Below are 25853 nucleotides of genomic sequence, written 5' to 3' on the forward strand. Positions count from 1 at the left end.
CTTCCAGCACTTTTCATCTAACTTGGTCCGCGGATTACGAAAGCAAAGGTACATGATTGTTAGGGCCAAAGGTAATCCACATGTTTGCCAAAAATGCCTTCAGTATCATTGCGGCCTCGAACAAATGGTATGTGGCTTCTGGCTTCTCCACGTGGATGCCAGGGAAGGAAAAAGTACACACTAGAGTGGTAGTAGGTTTGATGTTGGGATGGCATTACGGCATTTTTTCGCATGTGACACAGTCGACTAACTTAAAACAGAGGTCACGTGTGAGTCACAGGACTGGATTTCGCGCTGCGGTGGAAATGCATAGTCTGATCATAATGCCATGGTAACTGGTAAAAACGCAACAGTGGTGGATACACAAACGCAAGACGAAGTTATCCGAACGCTGTTAAAATTTTCTTCTTGTATCTTATTTCCTCAACAGTAGCGTCATCCGTCCTGGAGGTGTGTTTTTGGTAGTTATGCTAGTACATCTCTTCGATCGTCGGTGCCAATAAATGAATTCTTCGCTTTCAGCAGAACGCATGTTACATACTGCTATTACCCTGTACGTCGTCTGCTTCTAAGCATTCCAGGAGTTTTGACAGTATAACCCTAAACGCTGCTTATTCGCTTCTGTAATTATCCAGTGTATTGAAACCTCACAAGTTACTTTTTGTTTTTCAGAGTTGCATCAGCTCGAGAAATATGTCGGCGGAGGTTTTCCGGATGATCAACGGACTGTACCTGGGGAAACACTTTCCCGACGACGCAGTTCTGTCGGCGCTGGCGTACAAGCCACCACCTGGTGACCTAATCATCGTCGGCTACCCAAAATGTGGCACCACTTGGATGCAACACATAGTCTACAACATCTTAATGGACGCCGAAGAACCTGAGGACCCGTTAGACCAGGTACTGCAAATGCCCTTCCTGGAGATGCAGGGAGCCGAAGCAGCTGTGTACGCTCCCCAACCTCGCGCCTTGAAGACTCACTTACCTTTCCACGTGATCCCTTATTCTCGAGGCGCAAAGTACATCTGCATCACGCGGAATCCCTATGACTGCTGCGTGTCGCTTTACTACCACACCCGGAACAACCCGCCGTATAACTTTAGCGAAGGCACTTTTGAAGAGTTCTTTGAGCTATTCCTGGACGGACGCGTCGAATTCGGAGACTACTTTGACAATGTGCTCTCCTGGTACAATCATCGGAAGGACCATAATGTCCTATTTCTAACATATGAGGAGCTTAAAGCTGACACCGCCCGGCACGTCCTTCGAATTGCCGCCTTCATCGGCGAAGAAAGAGAGACGAGACTTAAAGAAAACCCCGAGCTGCTTCGGAAAATCCTGGAGAAGTGTAGCGTCGAATACATGAAGCAAAGTATCAGCGGTAGTAGGCGGGCTCCTAGACCAGAATACAGCAATTCGCCGCAGATGAAGACTCTTAGACCGGAGCTACTGAAAGGACTTAATAACCTGATGGAGTTTACGAAGAAACCCATGACCGGCAGTTTTGTCCGCAACGGCGAAGTAGGAGACTGGAGGAATCACTTCTCACCCGAACAGATTCAAAGGATGAAACAGAGAATCGCGGAAGCAACTGTAAAGTCTGACTTCATGAATCTGTGGAGGGACGTAGATATCCCATTGTATTGAAGTGCCATCCCGATAATGGGATATGAAAACGCGGTATATGAAAGAGAACTAGGTGATGAACTGTGTAGAATAGAGGCTCCTGAAGCAGTTGTATGAATCTGCAGGTAATTTAGGTATCTCTGGCAATAAAATATATATGAAACGACGTGTTATGTGTCCAAGTAAAGAAGAAAACTTGATGTTCTGACGTGCCAAATCCCTAATTTCAACATGATGGCAGAAAATGTGGACAGTACTCTGGCTGTACTAACTCTGACCGACTACGCTATTCTGCGTATTCCCATGACATGCATGTGTACCAGCCGAGCTCGCCGCTACATGCAGCCGTTCCTATTTTGGTAATTGTTTTCGACATACGTGTGTTTCAATGGCAACTGAACCACCTGAGAGCTTCACAGGCGTTATCCAATTCACGCCGCCTCTGCCGTATGCACACGCGGCGCTGATAAAGTAACGTGTGCCGCATGAGATGGCATTTTGCAGCAGCACTAAACATAGTGTTATTATAGCGAGAACATTACCTGTGCCATGAGGTTGAAAATCCATCGTGATCAAGCGATAGTAGCGAAAATGGCCGACGGCGCAGAGTCAGAAACATAAGAAAATGCTTGGACTGACGTCCCATTGCACCGGGAGGTTCCTGCAAACATGTAAATTAATGGTTTCAAAGAAAACTTGGTGCGGTTGTGTCTTGGTAAGAATGCAGCCCAGGTCTTCAGTATGTAAAACGAGCAGGCTCACCCCGACGTCACGGCATCACCATGGTTGTCGCCGAATAAAGGTGTGCCTAATGGGTGTGTTATTGCACACGTCACGTCTCAGTTAGGTGACGTAAGTTAAAGGAAGATTACTTAAGGTGAAGTCAATTGAATTAAGGCGAAATGAATGAAACTGAATGAAAGTGGATTAAAGGAGATTAAGGTGAGTGCAAATTAGAGCGAGACGTGATGGACACCTGACAATGTGTGGCGTCCCGTATCATGAACGTAACCAAATAATGGGGAAGTCAAAATGCTTTCGCATTGAGTTCACATAAATATATTTAAGTGATCATAAATTCTTAAGGTTTAGGGATGCTATAACAGCTTCCAAGTTTCATTATTTGCTCATGCGCTTATATACTTTATACTCATAGAAAACTGGAAAGACTTGTGCCGGAAAGGGGAAAGGAAGAGTTTTTTATTAAGGTGGATTGTGCTTGGTACAAGTTAGAGCAGGGCCGGTTAATGTGGAATAAAGTGTATGATTGTGGACTAAGGTTGGTGCAAATTAGAGAAAGGTGGATTAAGGCTGGTAAAGATTAGAGCAAGGTAGATTAAGGTTGATTTTGTTTGTGTACAAACTAGAGCAAGGTGGGCAAATGTTGGTTAAAGTCAATATGTCGAAATGTCAGTGTTGTTATACACAAAATATGGGCTCTCAGCGCCTATTTTAACCCCAAATTTCAATTTGAAATCGCTGCCTCTCAACACCTCCCACCGACACCAACCACCAATTTTGCAATGCTGTGTGACGTCAGCATCTTAAGGTGTAACTTCTCTGTCCTCTGCTTTGAAACAGTTCGAGACCACGTCGGACGACTTCCTCCACACGCTCTAGCACCCAGAGCCGCAGGAATGGTGTCACCTCTGAATTGTGCACGCAGTTCCTTCACGTGCGCGATAAAAAGCAATTGTAAACCACGCAGATGCGCCGCTACGCAAATGCATAGATGAAACGGCGCGTGGCGGGCATAGCTTATTTCCAGCTTCTGCAATCAATCATTTCTGGTGTGTGCAGTGGACAGAAGCATGGCCTAAGAGGACCGGCTTCTGTTACCCGAGAGGTGCGTTTCCGGGGGTGCTTATTTATTTAATCACCACTCAGTGTCGCCAGACTGCTTTATGGTTTGACTACGACATTAAGTAATTCAAATGCAAATTGTTTACTGCACCGAATGCGCTCAACTTCGGCCAACTTGCGTTGCGATCTAAAACATTTGCCAAACATTCGTAACTGAAGCTCGAAAGTTTGGTGTCATGGCCCCTTTAAACTGGATTAAGCTTGGCGCAAATCCCAGCAAACTCAATTAAGGTGGAATAAGGTAGTGTTGTGATGGACACGCGGCAATGTGTGACGTCACGTATCATTAACGTAACCAAATAATAAAGAAGTGAAATTGCTTTCGCATTCAGTTCACATAAGGATATTTAAGTGATCATACATTTTTTAAGGTTTAGGGATGCCAAAATGGCTTCCAAGTTTCATTATTTGCTCATGCGCTTATATACGTTATACTCATAGAAAACGGGAAAGACTTGTGCCGGAAAGGGAAAACGAAGCCTTATTTCTAAATAGATAAATTATCTTCGCACTTAGCTTCCTAAAGGCTTAATGGAGTACAGGCTTTTATTACGTTGATGTTACTAAAATGCACCAACTTCTTGTTACAGAGTGCGCAGTTTTACTAACAACCCATCAGATATTCCTTAAAGAAAATGTGTTTCTATGAAATCATGTTACCGAATGGCCACTACCTTAAAACCTAATTGAATTGTGTTTCTCTTCTGTGGGATATGAAAGCCAGCACACGCATTCTCACGACTTTTGAAAACCCGGGATAGCGCCGCGCTCCTTGTATGACCGTAAGGCACGCAACAAACGATTCGCTTTGTAAACACTTGTTTTCACGGGCGCCGCCATATTGCTTAGAGAGTGGCGACATCTCTTAATTTTCGCCACGATAGTCGGGATGGCGCGTCCAGTCGTCTTAGATGTCTTAGAGAATTGACTATCTGAGACCGACCTCTTATTTTCAGTTTTTCTCTCCGTCTGATAGCCTTTAAAACTTTTTGTGTGCTCTGTACTTGCCTTGGGACGACCTGGAGGTCCCCTTTTACCCGGAGAAGCACATCAAGCGACCCTCTAGGCGCTCGGCGCCATATCCTCTACGACAGGGAACATCAACGCCAGGTGCACTCCACTCTGCATCCATGGCAGAGGTGACAACTACTAGTCCTGCAGCCCCTGCAGTAGCAGCTACAGACCAGTGTCCTGCAAGCAAGAGACTATGCGAAGAGCCTTCGCGCGAAAAGGCAGTGGAGATAGACCAGGCATCCTTCACGCTCGTATGCTACAAGAAAATAACAGGGGCTGGTGTCACTGTTATCTTCGGGCCTACCCTTGAAGGAGGAAACCTATGGAATGTTAACCCCAATATCATGGCATCGGCGGTTGTAACGTCAGCTCAAGAGAAATTTCTCAGCCATCGCCTTAACAAGGACGGCAGCCTGATGGTTACAGTGTCAACACTACCCGCCACCAACTGTTTGCTCACGTTAACTCAACTAACTGGCGCGGCTGTAGAAGTCCGTGTCCCATATTCATACACGGCCAGCTACGGCAAAGTACACGATGTACCTCTCAGCTACACAAATGAAGGCCTACTACCTCACAGTAATAATCATGGCTTCTGTAACGACAGCCTCACCTGAGCCGACCATCCACAATATTTTTCGTACATTCATCGTACTTCAGTGGAACGCTCGTGGTCTTCACTCGAAACTTTCAGATTTCGGGCCGCTGGTGCGAGGGTAGCTCTACCCTTTCATATTCATCTCTGAATCGCGCGTCTGAGAACATTTCCGAACGCAAGGGTACTATATTCATCATCTACAGCGACCGGATGACATCCGCAGATTACTCGTCGGCTTTTTCAAGGATATTCCATCTCACAGTAGCAATGAATATGTGTGTGCCGTAACATTATTAGGCCAACAAGAGTGCACTCTCATTGGAGTATGGACGTCCGCACGCCAAGTTTCACACTAGACGCCAGCGCTCGTTTCTCCCCTGGCGGAACGATTTCCCCTCCAACGGGTGTAGGTTTCCACCGCCGCTTCCCCTCATGGTCGCGCCCGCGTTCAGTTGGTGCTGCGCGCGAAACGTTTCTTCTTAGCGGTGGTGCCTCTTCGGATGACCAGAAATTATTGTTGTGATGTTAACTGTCACGACAGCAATGTAAACACGAAAGGGTTGATGCACCAGTGAAATTGTGCCGATTCACAAGAAAATGGTACTAAAAAAGCAGACGACAGACACGGATTACTGCGGTGCGCCGAACGAAGTAAACAACTGGCCAACGAAGCCAGCTCGTTCATAGATCACTCGTGAGTGTATGACGGTTCTTATATATAATCCACATTAATTTCATGATTACTCGGTATATAATCATTTTACTCCCATAAAAACTTTCAATTGTTCGACCAGCGCTTCTCCTGTCTTCTTTCTCGTGTTTCGTTTGTGTGTGCGCTGCCCAAGAATGGAAACCACTTCTGTTGCATGCGCTAGCAGTGGCGAAGTTCACACGTGCCGAGAAATTGAATATGCGCACGATGCATTGAACATTACCGGAGTTCATTCCTGCATCACCACTGCACCGATCAATCGAGTTACTGGATGATACACGCCCTCGTCTTGATCGCGCCACCATTGCTGAAGCAGAAATAATTAGAAATACTTTTAACTTCCGTGTCTTGAGTGCAGTTAAAAAATGGACAAGGTATTTACATTGCTGCCTCTATTCTATATTGTAGGGGACGTACTAGTTAAAGTTGTGTGCGTATGTCGTACTTGTGCTATGCGGCAATATATTTTCTTTATTTCCGCACAGTGTCGATGGAAGTCCGTTGTCGCCATCAGAGACAACACAAATTTGAGCAAACATTGTGAGGGAAACTGCAAAAATGACTTTAGCTAACATGCATCGTATATGCCGACGATGCCGACGAGGAGCCAAGCTCGCAGAGCTTCCCTCAAGCTATTCAATTGAATGTCTAAATGACGGAGGTATAACCTACCTCAGAGGCCCGACGACTACCAGCAGCATTGAGACGTCACCTCCGTAACAAGTTCAGTTGCCCGAAAATTTTACTGGTGTAACGACTCGGAAACAAGCGCGAGTGACCAATACCCAGTTCTTATATCAGCTGTCTGTGTGCAGTTGTCACTAAGAAAATTTCTTACAATATCTACAGATTTGGATAAATACAAGGATGCTACAGGCAGGGCAATTACTGCTGCATCCCAGGACGAGGAATTACTCACGACAATGGCTCATTGTCAGAGGAAATGTACACGAATTTACACTTAAAAAGTCAGCTTACCACAAACTGACGTGCAATTTGAAAGATTGTGTGCCCAACGCAGGCGAGCTGAAAGAAAAGCGTTACGCACGAAACGCCTTGAAGACCTCCGTGCCTGCCGACGGACGCAACATCTTATTTGGCGATACCTGGACAAACGGAGTCGGCAAAGATGGCGCGACTTCTCTTCTACGTTGGATGTGTAGGATTCTACGTTGGATTCTCTTCTACGTTGGACCTCTAGCCAAAATTTGGCTGGTCCCGAGAGGTATGCGCACGCCACCGCAACAGCTTCACCCCTTTGCTGCATTCTCTCTGAATGAGCAAAATTCCCTCAAAGAAATCTCAGATGAAGACTGCAGACTACTACCAGCGGGTTCAAGGCCTTCCATTTCCTCCAAAGATAGTCAGTCTTGCATCCCACAGGTGGCAGTGCCAGCGTTAGATCTGCCTTTCAAAATTGAGTAGTGCATCACCACTATCGCCGAATCAAACAGGCTCACATCTCCGGCTCATCACGAAATACGCTAAGAAGCTATCGCAAAGCTGCCCCACAGCTTCCGCTTAGCATGCCAGTCCTTAGCAAACCCTCTTAAGCGAAATAGTCCGTCGTGCGTTATAAACGTTGTATAGTATTGTACTTAGTGGTAACTGGTGGTAGGCAGAAACTAAATCTAGCTTGGATAATCGCTTTGCAACAGCCAAGCTGTTCAAAAGTTCCTCAGTGTATGGCAGGGGAAAACTCTCCACTACTATAGCTTTGTTTGGCTCTCGTAGGTCTACGCACATGCGAATCGAGCCATCCCTTTTTCTGGCCACGACAATTGGTGAGACCCACATTGAGGAATCGACGCGCTTAATGATGTCCTGAGTTTCTCATTTCTGTACTTCGGCCGAGACATGCTCACGAATGACGAGTGGTAGTCGTCTCAGCTTGCTGGCTGCTGGTTGAACAGATGCACAAACTCTGACCTAGTGAGTGAAACCTTTGACATTTCCTAGTTGCTTTTCAAAGAAGTGCTCGAACTCGGAACATTTTTTCAGGAGGTAGCACATGAGTTTCTTGCGTCATTAGCAGACACCAGAGCGGCGGCCCTTGAATCTTTATATCCACAGACACGATACCATCTAAACCAAGAATGGTTGTTCCTCCATACACAACGTACAGAAGAACAGAAGCGCATTGGCCATGAAATGAAACTATAGTAATCAAACATCCTTTTATAGAAATTGCTGACTTAGAACAATCGAGGAGCTGGACGGATGTTGATGTCAGAGGAAATACAGTTGAAAAATGACGTTGGTAAAGTTTTTCAGCTAGAATGGAAACCGCTGATCGAGTGTCAATCAGGAACGACACGGAAATTCCTTTAATTTCCAACAGTGCATAAATTCCCTTCTTTCGGCTGCGGATGGGACAAACACTTATGTGATCGTCCGTGTCAGCTGTATCTGTGTCGTCTTCCGTGACATGCTGAAATTTTTTTTTCAGACTTTCGGAGGGACTTGTACACCTTTTCCAAATGGCCTGTCTTTTAACATCTGCGACACTTATGTGTCTTAACTTTGCAGTGACGGCTATTCGCCAGATGTTCCAAAGAACCACAACGATAACATTCTTGATTTTGCAAAGCTCGACGACTTTCAGTAGGCGTCTTATAGCATATGCACGGGCCACAGTGCTTTTCTATCGTACTTGAAATGTTTGTGTCTTTAACGTGATGCACGGGTGCTTCATGTCGTGCAAGTTCTCTCTCTTCTCTAGTTGCTTGTTGATGCTGTCTCGCAGTGGTAAGGGCCCGAGAAAGCGTAAGAGGGACTCTTGCAGTGGAAGACATTCACGCAAGTATTCGCTAGTAGTTTTTTCTATGAGCTGGTTGCCTATCATGCCGTCCGCCAATTCATCAAAATTGCACGCTCCTACGAGATCTCGTGGCGCAGGGACGTAATCGACCACAGTCTTTCCTGGGGCTTCTGTACGTCTACTGAAACGGTGACGCGCTGCAGTGGCATTGACAGAGCTCTTGTAGTGACCTTGAAGCGTCGCAATAACGCGATCGAACTCATCTGGAGCAGGAGTCGTCAACGTCCCTCCAGCGCTGCTCGAAGCCACAAAGCACAGGTCGTCCTCCCACATGAGAGTCTGGAAGATACTTTGTCCTTCCAAGCCCAAGCATTTCAGCAGAATTGCCTTCCGAGGAATGGCAGGTAGGTCAAAGGCGCCCGACGCCACCATATAGTTCTTGAGCGCGTAAATCCATTGCTCCCATGGTATTACCGGGTGTCCACGAGACGACAGGACCGAGCGTGGCGGTTGTAGACCCGAAATACTCATCGTAAAGGATGATATGCAGCAATCGAAGGCACAGAGGAAGGGCAAGTTGGTATCACATGGGTTGTTAAATCCTCTTTGCCAATTATGTTATATAGTGCATAGTACTCAGTGCAATATAAATGAAGATATTACTCAGTCCCTCCCCGTTTATTCCATCCTCCTTTTTTCTGTCCACGTGGCTTCAAGCACGCGCCTTCTAATGGCGCTGCAGTAGCCAGCGACGCCTTATATAACATGTTCAGCAACACTGAGTGAGGACAAACAAGCGCGGACCTTAACAGAGATAGTGCAAGAGCGGCGTTGAAAATTAATAAGCAGAAGACAAAGATATTCATAAATAGCAGGGCAAGGAAACAAGAGTTCAGGATCGCCAGTCAGCCTCTAGATTCTGTGAGGGTGTGCGTTCATCTAGGTCAATTACACACACGGAACCCTGATCATGAGGAGGAAACTTACAGAACAATAAATATGGGCTGGGGCGCACACGGCAGACACTGTCAGCTTCTGACCGGAAGCTTACCATCAGCGCATTTTACCGGTGCTGACATATGGCGTAGCAACATGGAGACTGACAAACAAGCTTGAGAACAAGTTAAGCACAGTGCAAAAATCCATGGAACGAAGAATGCTAGGCATAACGTGAGGAGAGAGAAAGGGAGCGGTTTACATCAGTAAGCAAACTGGTATAGCCGATATTCTAATTGACATTTAGGGGAACAAATGGAGCTGGGAAGGTCAAATAATGTGTAAGCTAGATAACCGGTGGATCATGAGAGTTGCACAATCGGTGCCAAGAGAAGGGAAACGCAGTCGAGGACGGCAATAGACTAGGTAGGGCGATGAAATTAAGAAATTCGCAGGCGCTAGCAGGAATCAGTTTGCGCACGACAGGTGTACTTGGAGATCGCAAGGCGAGGCCTTCGTCCTGCAGTAGACAAAAACTAGGCTGATGATGATGATAAATCCTTATCTGTAGGTGCATGCATTGCGCAACTACATAGTTTACTGGACAGCGTTGCCATTCATAAATAAAACAGTTTTGCTAAGTGAAAACAGCAAACCGTACAGTATCAATCACACTTTTCGAGCAGCCGAGCGATAGGCTCAGGACTTCGCAAGTGTTCGACACAGTGGTAGCTTCTGGACTGCACATCTGCTCCTTCTGTAGCGCATGGGTCGAGCATGTGGCATGACCATACTTAGTCTTATGGCTTTAGCCCACGTTTGTTTCTTTGCTCTCTTTTTATAAGGTCCATGGCGTTCTTTGGCTTGTTCGGCTAGTTTTTTTTTTTGTATGTGGTGGTACGAAGGTAGGTAGGACTTAGGTAGGGAAGGCCAGGAAACTCGCCAGGGTAAAGGGTGCGGCGCCTTCTTGCAACCGAGTTGTGAAGGGGCCAGAGGAGTGCCAAGTAGGGTGTGTAGGGCGTCGTGCATGAAGTCTCGTGGCGGGAATGAGCGCAGAGGAGGTGTAAAGCGCTGGTCCTCCTTACCTAGCTCGACCGTTCGTCGCTGGTAGCTGAGGGAGAGGGTATGTACCCTTACGAAAGCGAGCGACAAGGACGAACTGGAGATAGGAGGAGGGCAGGCTGTCGCTCACTCGTTCTTCCCACATTTCGTTGGCTGCGTGGTGGTGGCCAGCCCATCGCGGACGATGCGGTGGACGAGAATCCACAAATCCACAACGGTTTCTCGCCCATACAATATACACCGCTGGTGCAGTTCAGTGTTCCGTCTAACGCTGACGGTGATGGCGCCGGCAGAAGAAGGAGCCCTATATGTGGACGCGTACGCTCTTCACGGTTGCCACAAAAAACTGTGGGGAATTGAGGGAAGGCGCCGAGGCACCCATGTCACCATTATTATCAGGATCACTTGATAAAACGAGGATTTCTTTGTCTCTGCCTCTGACTTTGCTCCTACTCTCTTGCCTTGCAGAAACTTCGGCCAGTACCGATGCGCCACTAGGTATTTGCCTGAAAGCAGAGCTTGGGCCACGGGGTACGTTCGGCCGCACCTGTGCAACCAAACATGTGCCAAAATAGACAACTTATGAGACTGGGTATGTGCAACTGTGCGTGCGATTGAAGGAGATCATCTGTTCGGCAGAGAAATTGAGACTTCGAACTTCTTCTACCTTTACGTGTCGTATTTCTCGGTGTGCACACTCTTGCGCCACCATTTTGCCACGCCGACAATAACACGAAGCACAAGGATCGTATAAAAAGATGCAAGGCACGAGTTCGTTCGGTGAACGCCCGGTATTTAACATGTACTGTGCGTTTCCTCTGCGTTAAACTGGGTCCGTACTCAAAGCTTTGCGATGTCGTAGAACACCTGTGCATTTGGTGCAGTACGTGAACATCCTGTCAGGTGCCCGAACGGATCTGCCTCCCTGGCTGCAGCGGATGCTCCACAGTTGCTGTAGTTGTGCCTACGAACAAAGGTCGTCAGAGATAGTGCTTTGTTCTGCCCGTATTATGCACTCACCAGCCCCACACATTAACAGCAATTCATAATAGACGATAGGTTCCACATGGCAATTACCCAGCTTCTTCACAATAAAAGATCACACAGGTTTCGTTAAATAATATTTCCTCCGGCAAACAATGCAATTAAAAAATTCATCTTACAGCGCCAGCTGCCACGCGAGAAGAATGGGAGAAACTGGTGCGCTCATCTTTTATGCGGAGGAGGAGGAGGAAAGAACTTTATTGGGTCCTGAGGAACCCCTTCCCACCAACTCTTGGTTTAGTGGTCGGCAGGGGTCGCGGGCCGCACCCACGTTGGGACGGGAAGCCCGTGAGCCTCCGCCCTTTCGTGAGCCCTCTGGACGGCCCGGAGCTGGGTCTGGTGGTCGTCGCTTCGCAGGGCGTCCATCCAGTCTTCTTCTTTGCTGAACACAGTGCCGCTTAACGCGGAGCATTGCCAAAGCATGTGCGATAGCGAGCAGTACAATTCGCCGCAATCCGGACATTGCGGCTCTACGTCCGGTGAATAAAGGCTCATTCTGCCTCTCGAGGGGAACGACCTTGTTTGCAGCATTCTGAATATAGATGACTGGGGAGTGATGAGTTGTGGGTTAGCACGCCTCATGCGTGATACGTGCCACGCCCTTTTACCTTTCATGCGGAAATTGTTGTTTTGCGATACGACACATTCTCAAAGCACCGCAAAACACTTGCTTTTACTAGAGAACTAATAAGGTTATTGTCTCAAAGCATGCACCCGTCTTTGTCTCGCTCAATAGGTAAAGCATTAATCGTGACGCCGAAGAAACCGTGTTCGAAATGCATAATCTGACGAGCAATTTCCTCACAGTATGGCCAGCGCAGTGGGCGGTGGTCAGCACTTACATGCATATGGGGACCAAATGGGTAAGGGCGAACATTTGCTGTGGCTCAAAAGAGCGCGGCGCACTCTCATTTGATTATAGAGCTGTTGCGCTCGATAGTTGAGAGCAGGCTGCTTGCGCAAGCTAGAACACCCTGGGCAAGAAATGCGCCGATACCATGACGAGAAGCAGACCTCGGTGGGTTGAAATCTAAATGGTCGTCAGGACTTCACTAATGTTGCGAAGGCTTCGGACTGTTGTTCTCCCCATGAGAATGCACCGTTGTTCTTGAAAAGCTCAGTGAGAGGAGGAGCAGTGTTAGCAAAATATTCAACATAACTTCAAAAGCGCGAGCACTAGCCAATAAAGCTCCGCCTTAACTCACCCGAGAATGGTGACTGGGAAGTATTCAACAGCCTGCATTTTCTCCGGCTAATATGGAATACAGTCAGCGTTTCGGAGATCTCTACTTCAAGGCGACTGAAACGACTGTGGCGAAACGCTGAAGGTGGCTGCCAAATGCTGGGCAAGATCGATTAGGTCCTTCAGATAACAAAAACAAATTTACTCCATCAAATCTCGCATTAGGCTGCCCATCATTCGCTCTAACGTCGCAGATGGTGTTCCGAGCCTGAAGAACATAACTCTGAAATGTCAAAGCCAAGCTGGCTTAAGAAAAGCGGTTTTCTCGCGGTGCTTCTCATCAACAGCAATGTAGATGTCAGTAGCCTGAGCGAAGGTCAATCAATGAAAAATATTTTTCCCCATGTAGGTAATCAAGTGCATCATTGATGCGGGATAAAAGATACACGTCCTCTTTGTTAACCTCGTTAACCTCACGCGGAAAATCTTCACGTTGCGTAATATTTCTTACTTCCATTATTCGTTGAGGAAGTGTGGAACTTTATTGGCTTGTGCTCATATTTTGTGAAATTGTTCAAAAGTTTCCTGAAGCGGCTCACCCGCTCATGAAGCTTTTGAAGAGCGATGGCGCTTTCTTCTTGGGGCAGGCTGTAGTCGATGCAAAACTTACCAGCCATGGCTTCCTAGTGACTACGGCGTTGGGCTGCTGATCACGAAGTCATGGAATCAAATCCCGGCAGTGGCGGCAGCAATTCGATGGGGATGATATGCCGAAACGCCCATGTACTGTCGTTGGGTGTGTGTTAAAGAAGCACGGGTGGCCGTAATTATTCCGGAGCCTCCCATATGGCGCGCCTCATAATCTGATCGTGGTTTTGGCACGTAATATCCGAGCGTTTACTTTTAATGCAAAACCTCCAGGTGTTATGCTTCTTATTGACGAGGATAACTGGCAAGGCCCGCGAAGTAACTGAAAGTGCGAAGGTGTTCTTTCGGTATCTGCGACTTTGAGCGATGTTTCTCAGCAGGATCATACTTAGGGACGTCAATGGATGGGAATTGTGTCGCCGATATTAATCCGATGTGTTACGATGCTTTCCTGGGAGAGAGGCCGGTCATCGAAATAATAAAAAGTATCTCAATTACTCAGAAGTATGTCAAGACGATATTCAGTTCAGGCCGGGGCGACGTCGGGAGTGGTCATCTAGTCGACGCAGTGGTGGGTCGTGGAAGCCGGACGGGAGCACTCGAATTTTAGGATGATAAATTTTACAAGCAGCGGAAGGGAGCCAGGATACCTGGCTCTGATGGGCTGGCGTCATAGGGGCTAACGCAATGTCACAGGGAAGAACATGTACGGAATACAAAAAGTTGAGAAAGGCAGCGAAATAGAATTGTCCAGAATGCTCCTGAATGTACTTGGGAGTGCAACACTGTGCATCAGAATGACGTTGACAAGTGGAAAGATGTTGTAACCACCGACTGTAACAGGGGGTCGAGGGGTCTCAAGTAAAGTAGTAGCCGCCTGCGGCGGAAATTGGGTGAAGTCAGTAGAGCACAAGAAATCAAGTTCAGAAGAAAAAAATTGCTGTCGGATGGGAGGTCCAGCTGAACAACAACACTGGAGCAGTCAATCAGGACAGAATGGCATGAAACAAATGCCCCAAATCAGGTCATACGGACAGCGATCCAGAGCAATGAATAGAACGGTACTTTGTCGGAAATTGCGCCCACGCACTACACCTGCTGACGACGGGAAGTGCTGCCGTCGACAAAGCGCACTGTGCACAGTATGGTAGTCGTAAATACCTAAGTCATTCGCGCAAATCAGCACTCATAAGATACCTGGGCACCGATGTCGACCAGGGACTCACCTATAGTGGGACACAACCCACATCGACGTCTAATAGGATTGCATTGGGGTGAGGGGGGCAGTGACAACAGAGGACTTCCAGGCCGGGTCATTGATGCGGTGTCTCCTCCGGAAGCTGCATCGACAAGTTTTCTTGTGGGACAAACGTCGTGCAGGAAAAGGAAGAGCGGCACGTCTGCGGCGAACGAGATGGAAAACTAAGGAGCTATGGTGACCGGCTGTTCCGAAAGGTTGCGCTTGCGTCGCCAGGATTCACCGATGGAGACGGCGACACGCAGAGCAATGGTGAGGACGTGGTTTCGGGTGGTTGTATGAGAAGCTGCACCTCGGGGTCAATGACCAATGGCGGCAGCAGTGACAAGCGATGTGTCTGTAGAGCAATAACTGAAACCAATCGGCCGGCCCGTCTGTTGTTTTCCAGTCGGCCGGTTTACCAAGGCGAGTTAAAAACGGCGAAAACTGGGTGCAGTGGTTCGCGGCCCTTACTAACGGTTGCCTCACGATTGTGGCGAACCGACGGAATGTCGAAATTCGCCACCTTTCGGCAGACAGGGGCTTGTACATGCGACATGGAAATGTTCATCCTGTAAATGTTTATGCGGGGTGGCTCTAGTCATGGTTTGGTTCACAAATTATCCTCGTCATATATTCCTCACAAGACCGATGAGCTTCCAGGTGGTTGGTCTTCCCACGTAGATGGCGAAGCCATATTTGGCAGTCTGCTGAACTGCTGCATAATTGGACAGCTCTTTACGTGCTCGAAATTTCAACACTCTGATGATTGCCTTCACTGAGTCACAGTGTTCGCCCGTCTTGTACCAGACTCGGGCTTCGCCTCGTAGGTAATATATGGCAGCGGCTAACATTAGCATTTCATCCCACCGGTTATGATTTTGTGCGCGCTAATACAAGGAAATCCAGTCTTTAATGTTACTTCCATCGGTGTCAAAGAATGTACTGGTTTCTCGGGCCTTGGACAACACTTCATATGTCTGAGCCAAGTGCGCCGGAGGTGGCCCATTGGCCTTTATAGCATCGGGGCCATCGATCATTTTCTTAAAACATACGAGGCTTCCGCTGCTGAGCTCGCAGCAGGCCTGCAGCAGGCTGGAGCTGGCACCTTAAAACTCGTTGACGGAAGCGCTAGCCGTAACCCCACCACATCATCCTCATTGTGACTAATGTGGCAGTTGAAGTCCCGACAATATTACTGAGCCTGTGGCTGAGGTTCAATGGACAGATTCTAATTGCCGCTTAACGATTCTACCTCTCAACCACAGCAACAGCAAAAATAAACAGTGACACAACCAATTTCAAGATGAAATGTTGCGACTTCACTTCTTGAATCTTGTCTCGCTTGTGTATACGGAAACCTACGTAATTGCACACGCACATTCACAGGAATTTGTCAGTTTGCATACCTAGCGTCACATACACATGTGCACGTTCAAAATGGCCGAAGTTGTCTACTCTGCCACATTACCAGCAACACATGTCTGGTTGCACAAGTGTAGCAGCCCAGCGCATCTACTCCGCCACATATGCAGTTGCGCATATCTATTTGCACATGCCCAATGTCGCAAGTTGTCTGTACTGAATTGTCACATACACAGCGAGATATACCCAGTGGTACATACTCAGCGGCACGCACACTCAGCTGCCCAATTTGGCGCGAAAAAGATTACATACTGCGGATATACCTAAAAGTGCCGGAAGTTTCCAGAGTGCTAGCACATTGAAAAATAAATGTCCATATATTTTTCTTTTCCTTACCAGCGCTGAATACAGTAACTCAATAAGAACATGCAACTTTTTAAAGCTTCTGCGCAATAATTCTTCACTCAGTCTAAAAAGCTCGCTAGATGCGTTTCAAGTCAATTGGAAATGTTGTTGCGATGTTGCGTCTTTCAAAGTTGGAAGAACTCTCATACGGGTATGAAACGCGCGCTAGGATCGCCACCGGCGGCACTCGTTGCGCAACCTTTGTGCCCAGATTGCTGATACGATGAGCAACTGCGTCCCTTTCATGCTGCTCCGTGTGGAAAAATCAGATGGGGAATGATTTCATACCACAAAAAGAAGTGAAAGACAGGTTTTACAGAATACGCAAGCACCGGTGGCTGCGTTATCTCGATAGGGTATATCGCCATTGCGAAGGCTGGAGTAAAAACTGTGCAGCCTGTGACTACACCTGCTTCAGGGACCACTTAGTTGCGGTTTCAAATCTAGTAAAATACGATGCATTGATATCAGATAGAAAACCTCTCTCAGACGACTTGCGTTATATTATAACCAAATCTGTTTGCGTGCGTTAACTGGGCATATTTTCTGTAAATATTTGCACATGTTGTTCTTGTAACTGAGTTTTCCTTTGGAGGATTTTATTCATTCTCTCTAGCGAGACGTACTAATATCTTGAACGGAATCCTTTAAAATGTTTTCTTATCATCTCAAATTGCACATATACTGAACTCTGTGTGCTCAGCAAAGGACTTAATTGTGCCCCTTCCTCTTCCCAAAGATATGTAAACATTACGAAAAAGTTTGAGTGCTTGTGTGCTGCAATACATTACACGTGCACTTCCTTTTTGTATACCGGCCTCTCCTTTTTTTCATTTTATTTTCATTTTCCTTCCATCGTCTTTCATTCCTTATATGCTTATCGCCATATAAATAGCCAGCTAGCTTTATCCAGGCTGAACCTCTTTTTTTTCCTTATTTGATTTATTGCATACACACAATAGTATTTGAACCTATAGCCTTGCCGGCTACTTTGGGGTCCAATAGCAAAAGGCGCATAAGAAGAACAGCATACTTATTGTATGAGACCACTTAAACACACGTTATGAAAGGTTATCTTACACAGAAAATATAGGATAAATAAAAGCCTATGTTATGACAACAGGGTATACATATATAAAGACCCTGTCAGGATTCATAAGAGAAGTTTTTAAACATTCTACAAAGTTTTGGCTAGTCTTTACACTATGTCGAAGTGCGTTCCATATTATAGTACCGTTGAACTCCACGAGTCTCTGTCCATATACAATGTGACAAGATGGTAAGTTAATACAGTTGTTAGGAGCTGGCCTCGTGTTTCCTTCCGGAAAATTAAATATTGTGAAGGGTAGCGGAATATTAAAACGTATTATTGCATTAACTGCCTGAGCAACTTTAACTTTATATGCCTCACTCTACGATAGAACACGAAGCGAATGAAACGCGTTTACTGCGATCAGTATGCTTAGAAAAGGTAGGTATTCGTAGCACCCGTTTTCGAAGACCAACGACAGGTTCTACATAGGTTTTGTACGGACTGCCCCAAGACAAAGCAATAATAAAGATGACTCTGTATAAACGCAAAGTAAAGTTTTCCGAAAACTTCAAAGGTCAGAACATTGACGGTCTTTTAATAATACATGACAACCATGCGCATATTTGGAACACACCTTAGCAATTTCATATTTCCCTGTGCATATCCCATTCAAACCAAACTCCTAGATACTTGTACATGCCTTTTCTGTAACATTCAGTTTCTCATTATATGTAGTTCTTTTTCTGTACGGCAGGACGTTTAGTAGGCAATGTATTCTCTACCTTAATCTCTCGTTATCAGCCCGTTCACGACACAACAAAAGGCATTAAATATTGAAGCATTACATAGAAGAGGCCGTTTCTGGTATATCTTTGCAACGCTAAAGCACAACAACAATCAATAAGATTTTTAAAAATGTGAGGACACCTAAACACTTCTGATGAGTTGGGAATTCGAAAGCATCATCATCATCATCAGCCTAGTTACGCCCACTGCAGGGCAAAGGCCTCTCCCATACTTCTCCAACTACCCCGGTCATGTACTAATTGTGGCCATGTTGTCCCTGCAAACGTCTTAATGTCATCTGCCCACCTAACTTTCTGCCGCCCCCTGCTACGCTTCCCTTCCCTTGGAATCCAATCCGTAGCTCTTAGTGACCATCGGTTATCTTCCCTCCTCATTACATGTCCGGCCCATGCCCATTTCTTTTTCTTGATTTCAACTAAGATGTCGTTTACCCGCGTTTGTTGCCTCACCCAATCTGCTCTTTTCTTATCCCTTAACGTTACACCCATCATTCTTCTTTCCATAGCTCGTTGCGTCGTCCTCAATTTCAGCAGAACTCTTTTCGTAAGCCTCCAGGTTTCTGCCCCATATGTGAGTACTGGTAACACACAGCTGTTGTACACTTTCCTCTTGAGGGATAGTGGCAACCTACTGTTCATGATTTGAGAATGCCTGCCAAAAGCACCCCAACCCATTCTTATTCTTCTGGTTATTTCAGTCTCATGATCCGGATCCGTGGTCACTACCTGCCCTAAGTAGATGTATTCCCTTACCACTTCCAGGGTTTCGCTACCTATCGTAAACTGCTGTTCTCTTCCGAGACTGTTAAACAGTACTTTAGTTTTCTGCAGATTAATTTTCAGACACACCCTTCTGCTTTGCCTCTCCAGGTCAGTGAGCATGCATTGCAATTGGTCTCCTGAGTTACTAAGCAAGGCAATATCATCAGCGAATCGCAAGTTGCTAAGGTATTCTCCATCAACTTTTATCCCCAATTCTTCCCACTCCAGGCCTCTGAATACCTCCTGTAAACATGCTGTGAATAACATTGGCGATATCGTATCTCCCTATCTGACGCCTTTCTTTATAGGGATTGTGTTGCTTTCTTTGTGGAGGACTACGGTGGCTGTGGAGCCGCTATAGATATCTTCGAGTATTTTTACATATGGCTCATCTACACCCTGATTCCGTAATGCCTCCATGACTGCTGAGGTTTCGACTGAATCAAACGCTTTCTCGTAATCAATGAAAGCTATATATAAGGGTTGATTATATTCTGCACATTTCTCTATCACTTGATAGATAGTGTGAATATGGTCTATTGTTGAGTATCCTTTACGGAATCCTGCCTGGTCCTTTGGTTGACAGAAGTCTAAGGTGTTCCTGATTCTATTTGCGATTACCTTAGTAAATACTTTGTAGGCAACGGACAGTAAGCTGATCGGTCTATAATTTTTCAAGTCTTTGGCGTCCCCTTTCTTATGGATTAGGATTATGTTAGCGTTCTTCCAAGATTCCGGTACGCTCGAGGTTATGAGGCATTGCATATACAGGGTGGCCAGTTTCTCTAGAACAATCTGACCACCATCCTTCAACAAATCTGCTGTTACCTGATCCTCCCCAGCTGCCTTCCCCCTTTGCATAGCTCCTAAGGCTTTCTTTACTTTTTCTGCCGTTACCTGTGGGATTTCGAATTCCTCTAGGCTATTCTCTCTTCCACTATCGTCGTGGGTGCCACTGGTACTGTATAAATCTCTATAGAACTCCTCAGCCACTTGAACTATCTCATCCATATTAGTATCGATATTGCCGGCTTTGTCTCTTAACGCACACATCTGATTCTTGCCTATTCCTAGTTTCTTCTGCACTGTTTTTAGGCTTCCTCCGTTCCTGAGAGCCTGTTCAATTCTATCCATATTATAGTTCCTGATGTCCGCTGTCTTACGCTTGTTGATTAACTTAGAAAGTTCTGCCAGTTCTATTCTAGCTGTAGGATTAGAGGCTTTCATACATTGGCGTTTCTTGATCAGATCTTTCGTCTCCTGCGATAGCTTACTGGTTTCCTGTCTAACGGCGTTACCACCGACTTCTATTGCGCACTCCTTAATGATGCCCATGAGATTGTCGTTCATTGCTTCAACACTAAGGTCCTCTTCCTGAGTTAAAACCGAATACCTGTTCTGTAGTTTGATCCGGAATTCCTCTAGTTTCCCTCTTACCGCTAACTCATTGATTGGCTTCTTGTGTACCAGTTTCTTTCGTTCCCTCCTCAAGTCTAGGCTAATTCGAGTTCTTACCATCCTGTGGTCACTGCAGCGTACCTTGCCGAGCACGTCTTTTCCTAGACGCTAGAGTTATGCTTTGTCCGCGCAACCTTGAGCGATCGGAAAGCGCGTTTCCCCCTCTTGGCCGGCGGAGAAGGGATGCTTCGTTCCGGCCGCGAAGCTCTCCACATCTCTGTAAGGTGCCTTGTGGATGTCTCGTGCTGACGGTGCCCTCTCGGTGAGCGCATATTTCCCCCCCTCATCTTTTAAGAGGTTCAATACATACAAGCATTTGTCTCGCAAACCAGATTTTTTTCAAGGGAATTTTCCACGTCTCAGTAATTTCTCTCGTCGTATTCGAGTGCTGATTGCCGTGTTATAGTTTGTTAACGAAGCTTTCCCCTCAAGTCTAAATATTTTAAGGCAGTTTGTCGTGTGCGTATCATGGCCACGCACGCTTATATCGCCTTCCGTTTCTCTACCACGGTTGCGCTTTAAAACCACGACGCTGCAAGTTTGCTTCAGAGACTTTCCTTTCCTTCCCACTTCTCCGCCCTTAAACTGGCTCTCTCAACTACTACACGCAGAGACAAAGCAACAGCGCGCGCATTAGATCCCATAGACGAGATGAATATTTACAATTATTATTAGGGTTATAATTATATTCGAGTGCTGATTGCCGTGCTATCGTTTGCTAACGAAGCTTTCCCTCAAGTCTAAATATTTTAAGGCAGTTTGTCGTGTGCGTATCATGGCCACGCACGCTTATATCGCCTTCCGTTTCTCTACCCCGGGATGCGCTTTAAAACCACGGCGCTGTAATTTTGCTTCAGAGACTTTCCTTCCCTCCCTTCTTCTCCGCCCTTAAACTGGCTCTCTTAACTACTACACACAGAACAAAGCAACAGCGCGCGCATTAGATCCCATAGATGAGATGAATATTTACAATTAGTATTAGGGTTATAATTATATTCGAGTGCTGATTGCTGTGCTATCGTTTGTTAGCGAAGCTTTCCCTCAAGTCTAAATATTTTAAGGCAGTTTGTCGTGTGCGTATCATGACTACGCACGCTTATATCGCATTCCGTTTCTCTACCACGGGTGCGCCTTAAAACCACGGCGCTGCAGTTTTTGCTTTTCTTTTCTTTCTTCTTCTCCGCCCTTAAACTGGCTCTCTTAACTATACTACACGCAGAGACAAAGCAACAGCGCACGCATGCGATCCCATAGATGAGATGAATATATATATATATATATATATATATATATATATATAGAAAACTATCAGTCATAGCTCTCGTAGTATAGCCCTCTGGGCCGTTTCCTTTTTTTTTTTTTTTTTTTCTCGAAAGTAGTCCTATTAGGGTTATTATAATTACACGAAGGTATTTCGCCCTCATCAGCAGCAGTCCTTGGTATAGTTATTCTGGCGGCTAGCTTCCCACGCTATGCGTGCCGCCATCGCACCTGGTTAAGCTTTTCCTAGACGCTAGAGTTATGCTTTGTCCGCGCAACCTTGAGCGATCGGAAAGCGCGTTTCCCCCTCTTGGCCGGCGGAGAAGGGATGCTTCGTTCCGGCCGCGAAGCTCTCCACATCTCTGTAAAGTGCCTTGTGGATGTCTCGTGCTGACGGTGCCCTCTCGGTGAGCGCATATTTCCCCCCCTCATCTTTTAAGAGGTTCAATACATACAAGCATTTGTCTCGCAAACCAGATTTTTTTCAAGGGAATTTTCCACGTCTCAGTAATTTCTCTCGTCGTATTCGAGTGCTGATTGCCGTGTTATAGTTTGTTAACGAAGCTTTCCCCTCAAGTCTAAATATTTAAAGGCAGTTTGTCGTGTGCGTATCATGGCCACGCACGCTTATATCGCCTTCCGTTTCTCTACCACGGTTGCGCTTTAAAACCACGACGCTGCAAGTTTGCTTCAGAGACTTTCCTTTCCTTCCCACTTCTCCGCCCTTAAACTGGCTCTCTCAACTACTACACGCAGAGACAAAGCAACAGCGCGCGCATTAGATCCCATAGACGAGATGAATATTTACAATTATTATTAGGGTTATAATTATATTCGAGTGCTGATTGCCGTGCTATCGTTTGCTAACGAAGCTTTCCCTCAAGTCTAAATATTTTAAGGCAGTTTGTCGTGTGCGTATCATGGCCACGCACGCTTATAATTCGAAAGCATTGATGTCCAAATGAACCCCGCTGAGCGGTACTTCAAGGTACGGAAGGATGGAAGGAAAAACTTTATTAAGCGAGTGACTTTGTATCATTCAAGAGCCGAGGGCCATCGCACAGACCTCCCATTACGCGCATGTGTCAGGCTACGCGAGGCCATGGTACTGGCATCCTGCTTCACCCAGCGAAGTTGGGTGTCCAGGTCCGGCAATGCAGGGAAGGCCTCCCATTCCTTCCATGTTCCGATGGTGGGCTCTCCCTGCGGGGAATGATCGGCAGGGCAGCCGAAGATGTTGTAGTCTACGGTGGCGTGTGTCTCTCTAGAGAGAGTAAAGTCTGGGAAAATGGGACAGAGGTAAGATAGAAGCTGAGGGCTAAGAGTTCGGGTCTGGAGTCGACTCCAGAGGATTTGTTTGGAGGGGTATAGTCGATGATGGGGAAGGGGCACAGTCGTAGGCAAGGCATGCTTGCTGAGTAAGTTCAGAGAACGTGTGGGACCTCTCCTTTGAGAAATCATGGCTGGGGCCGACATTTGCCAGGTTAACAAGTCCTCGCGCTATGCTATCGGCGGCCTCATTTCCGGTATTGCCAGAATGAGCCAGCACCCACACGAGCTGAATACGCCTATCAGAATTGAGGGCACACATTCTCAATATTTGTCACGCGGCTTGTATGTCTGCTTTGTAGTCGCTAACTATGCAAGCCACATTGATTTTGGGTGATTTCTAAGGCAATAGCAGCTTTCTGTGCTACTTCTGCGGTACAGAGGGTGTCTTCAAATAGGTGAGTGGGCGGAATCCTGCTTGATGATAAGCCACAGTGACCGAACGGTATGGACCGCATGCGGTGTCTACCCAGCGCACGTCCTCTAAAGTGCTTATTCGGTACGGAGAGCTTTGGCTCACACGACGCGGCTGCATTAATGGCGTTCTTGGTGCCCGTTCTAAGGGAGAGGTTTGATAATTAGTGTGGCGTGCACGGTGCGATGAAGAGATATTAAATCTACAGCGCATGCAGGTATGTGAATTCTGAGAGTGCAGTATATGTCGCCCCGTTTCCATGCCAGCCAGGCAAAGGCCCTGTTTTGTCGACGTGCCTGTGTAAGTTCTTGTAGCTGTATCAGCACTCCTAATTATAAGATCCTGTGCGAACTAGTGTCCTTTGGCAGGTTAAGCGCTGGTTTAGTCGTCATGCACATTAGAGCATTTATTTAACTTTGTCAGCGCAGGAGAGATTCAGGTAAGGCGAGGCCTAGAGAATGCGACTGAGCACAAAGGCATGCACCACGTTGAGGTTGTCTGCTTCGCATAAACCGGCTCGTGAGTTCCAAACGATGGGGCAAGTGGGCTGTTTTAGTGCTTTTAGGGTAAGTTTGCTTTCCCCGTATCCTTTAGGTACATTGCAATAAGGCGGAGGGTGGCTGTTTGTGGTATGCGGGTGTCATGCAAATAAATGGTGATGGGGCCATTGGGACACGCCGCGGCCGGAGTATGAGGAGTGCTTACTATGGTGCAGCGTTCAAGGTCAATCCTTGCCACATGGGTAGCTATACCTGTGGCTGCTTTTTGCAGGGTCGATTCTGTGTCGCCATTCGATCCGTAAGGGGTTAAAACCGCTATATCATCCGCGTAAAGTGTGTGTTCCAAGGGTTCGATGCTGCTGAGAGGCTTTGGCAGGGCAATGATGGTAATATTGCAGAGGAATGTGCGGATAACACCACCCCTTGCGGGATGCCAATGTTTCAGAAGGTGAAGGATGAGGTTTTATATTAGCTATGCCCAGGAAGGCGGTCCGTCCGTTGAGGAAGGCCCGGATAGGCCTAAGGTACGAATTGCCGCTCTTGGATTCACTGCAGTGTGTTACTGTTCTTAACCTTGTCAAATGCTTTAGTGAAGTCTACTGCCGGGATTTCTCTAGTGTGGTGTAATATGTCGTTTAGATTGGCGTGCGAAATCTGTAGCCGCGAGTCCTGTGCCGAGAGACCCGCTCAAAATACGACCATGCTATGGGATATAGTCCGCGGAAATTTATTTATTTATTTATTTATTTATTTATTTATTTATTTATTTCTAGAATACTGGCAATCACCCATGAAGATTATTTGAGGGGTGAGTGAGATTATTTGAGGGTGGATCAAAGAGCACTACTAAAACATTCGACAGAAAAAGAACACATAATGATTGGAGACTATACAAAAATAGTAGTAGTACATTCATACATAATAATACACACAACCAAGCGAATGTGCATCAACTAGCAGAAAAACTAGAGAACAGAAATTTAGAGTAGAAATAATGATTCAAATACAATATGCACAGGACAAAAAGTGTAGGCAGCTGCTTTCCTATCACAAACCGAAATCTGCATGGATTAAATGGCGAAATCAATTTAATTACTTATATTGACAACATTTAGGCTAGTACAGCATGCTTAATTAATTCCATAAATTTTGCTAGTGTTGGCTGCTGTTTTGCGACTACATCCAGTGTATTCCATTCAGGAATTGAGCATGGGAAGAAAAAATAGCGAAACGTATTATTAATAAACGGATATTCTACAAGTTTCAATGCACGCCTTCTTCTGGTTGGTCTAGTATCACGAAATTTCAAGCAAGAGTCAGGGTTTATACGGAATGCTCTATGCAATAGTTGGTATATAAATTTGAGCCGAAAAAGCTTTTCGCGACTTCCAAGGGTAGCTAGACCAGCACGCTGTAACAGAGCAGTAGGGGAGTCAAGGCGTCCATATCTCTTAAAGATAAAACGCACCGCTTTCCGCTGCACCCTTTCGAAAACTGTGATACCTTTCGCAGTGTGAGGGAACCATACAGTATTGGCGTGTTCTAAGGCTGGGCGGACAAAAGGGACGCATGCGACAAGCTTTGTTTCGTGTGCAGAATATGACAGGGCCCGTTTAATGAAGAGCAGTTTGTTTAATGCTTTATTTCACACTTGACGCATGTGCTCTGTCCAGTGGAGATTAGACGATATTGTGAGACCTAGGTATTTATACTGGTTTACACTTCGAAGTGGCACATCGTTAAAATGGTATAAAAAATCAAGCTTACACGTTTTATTTGTAAGGGTCATGAATACGGCTTTATCAATGTTTATTGTCATTTGCCAATCTGCACACC

The 25853-nt window shown here is 46.3% G+C and overlaps 2 protein-coding genes across 3 annotated transcripts in view; one reads left to right on the forward strand and one right to left on the reverse strand.

The window, feature by feature from the left end:
- The window catches only part of LOC129385601 (probable chitinase 2), a 198438-nt gene that overhangs the window by 82266 nt on the left and 90319 nt on the right, over positions 1 to 25853 (reverse strand). The window contains exon 8 of one of the 2 annotated variants that reach the window (XM_072289339.1): positions 22771 to 22976. The exons of the other annotated variant lie outside the window; for it this stretch is intronic. Coding sequence (XP_072145440.1) covers positions 22809 to 22976 — 168 coding nt within the window. The 3' untranslated portion in view covers positions 22771 to 22808. Of the gene's footprint in view, positions 1 to 22770; positions 22977 to 25853 lie in introns of those variants that run through there. 2 annotated transcript variants of the gene reach the window in all.
- Positions 625 to 1826, forward strand: LOC140219340 (sulfotransferase ssu-1-like). The gene has a single exon (XM_072289114.1). It carries the CDS (start codon positions 694 to 696, stop codon positions 1645 to 1647), a length of 954 nt encoding a protein of 317 aa, XP_072145215.1. The 5' UTR covers positions 625 to 693; the 3' UTR covers positions 1648 to 1826.

Source organism: Dermacentor andersoni, chromosome 7, assembly GCF_023375885.2.
Source record: "Dermacentor andersoni chromosome 7, qqDerAnde1_hic_scaffold, whole genome shotgun sequence".
NCBI lineage: Eukaryota > Metazoa > Arthropoda > Arachnida > Ixodida > Ixodidae > Dermacentor > Dermacentor andersoni.

What these genes read in the sequence shown, in the direction of transcription:
- LOC140219340 (XM_072289114.1), top strand. Translation starts at nt 694, where the DNA reads ATGTCGGCGGAGGTTTTCCGGATGATCAACGGACTGTACCTGGGGAAA.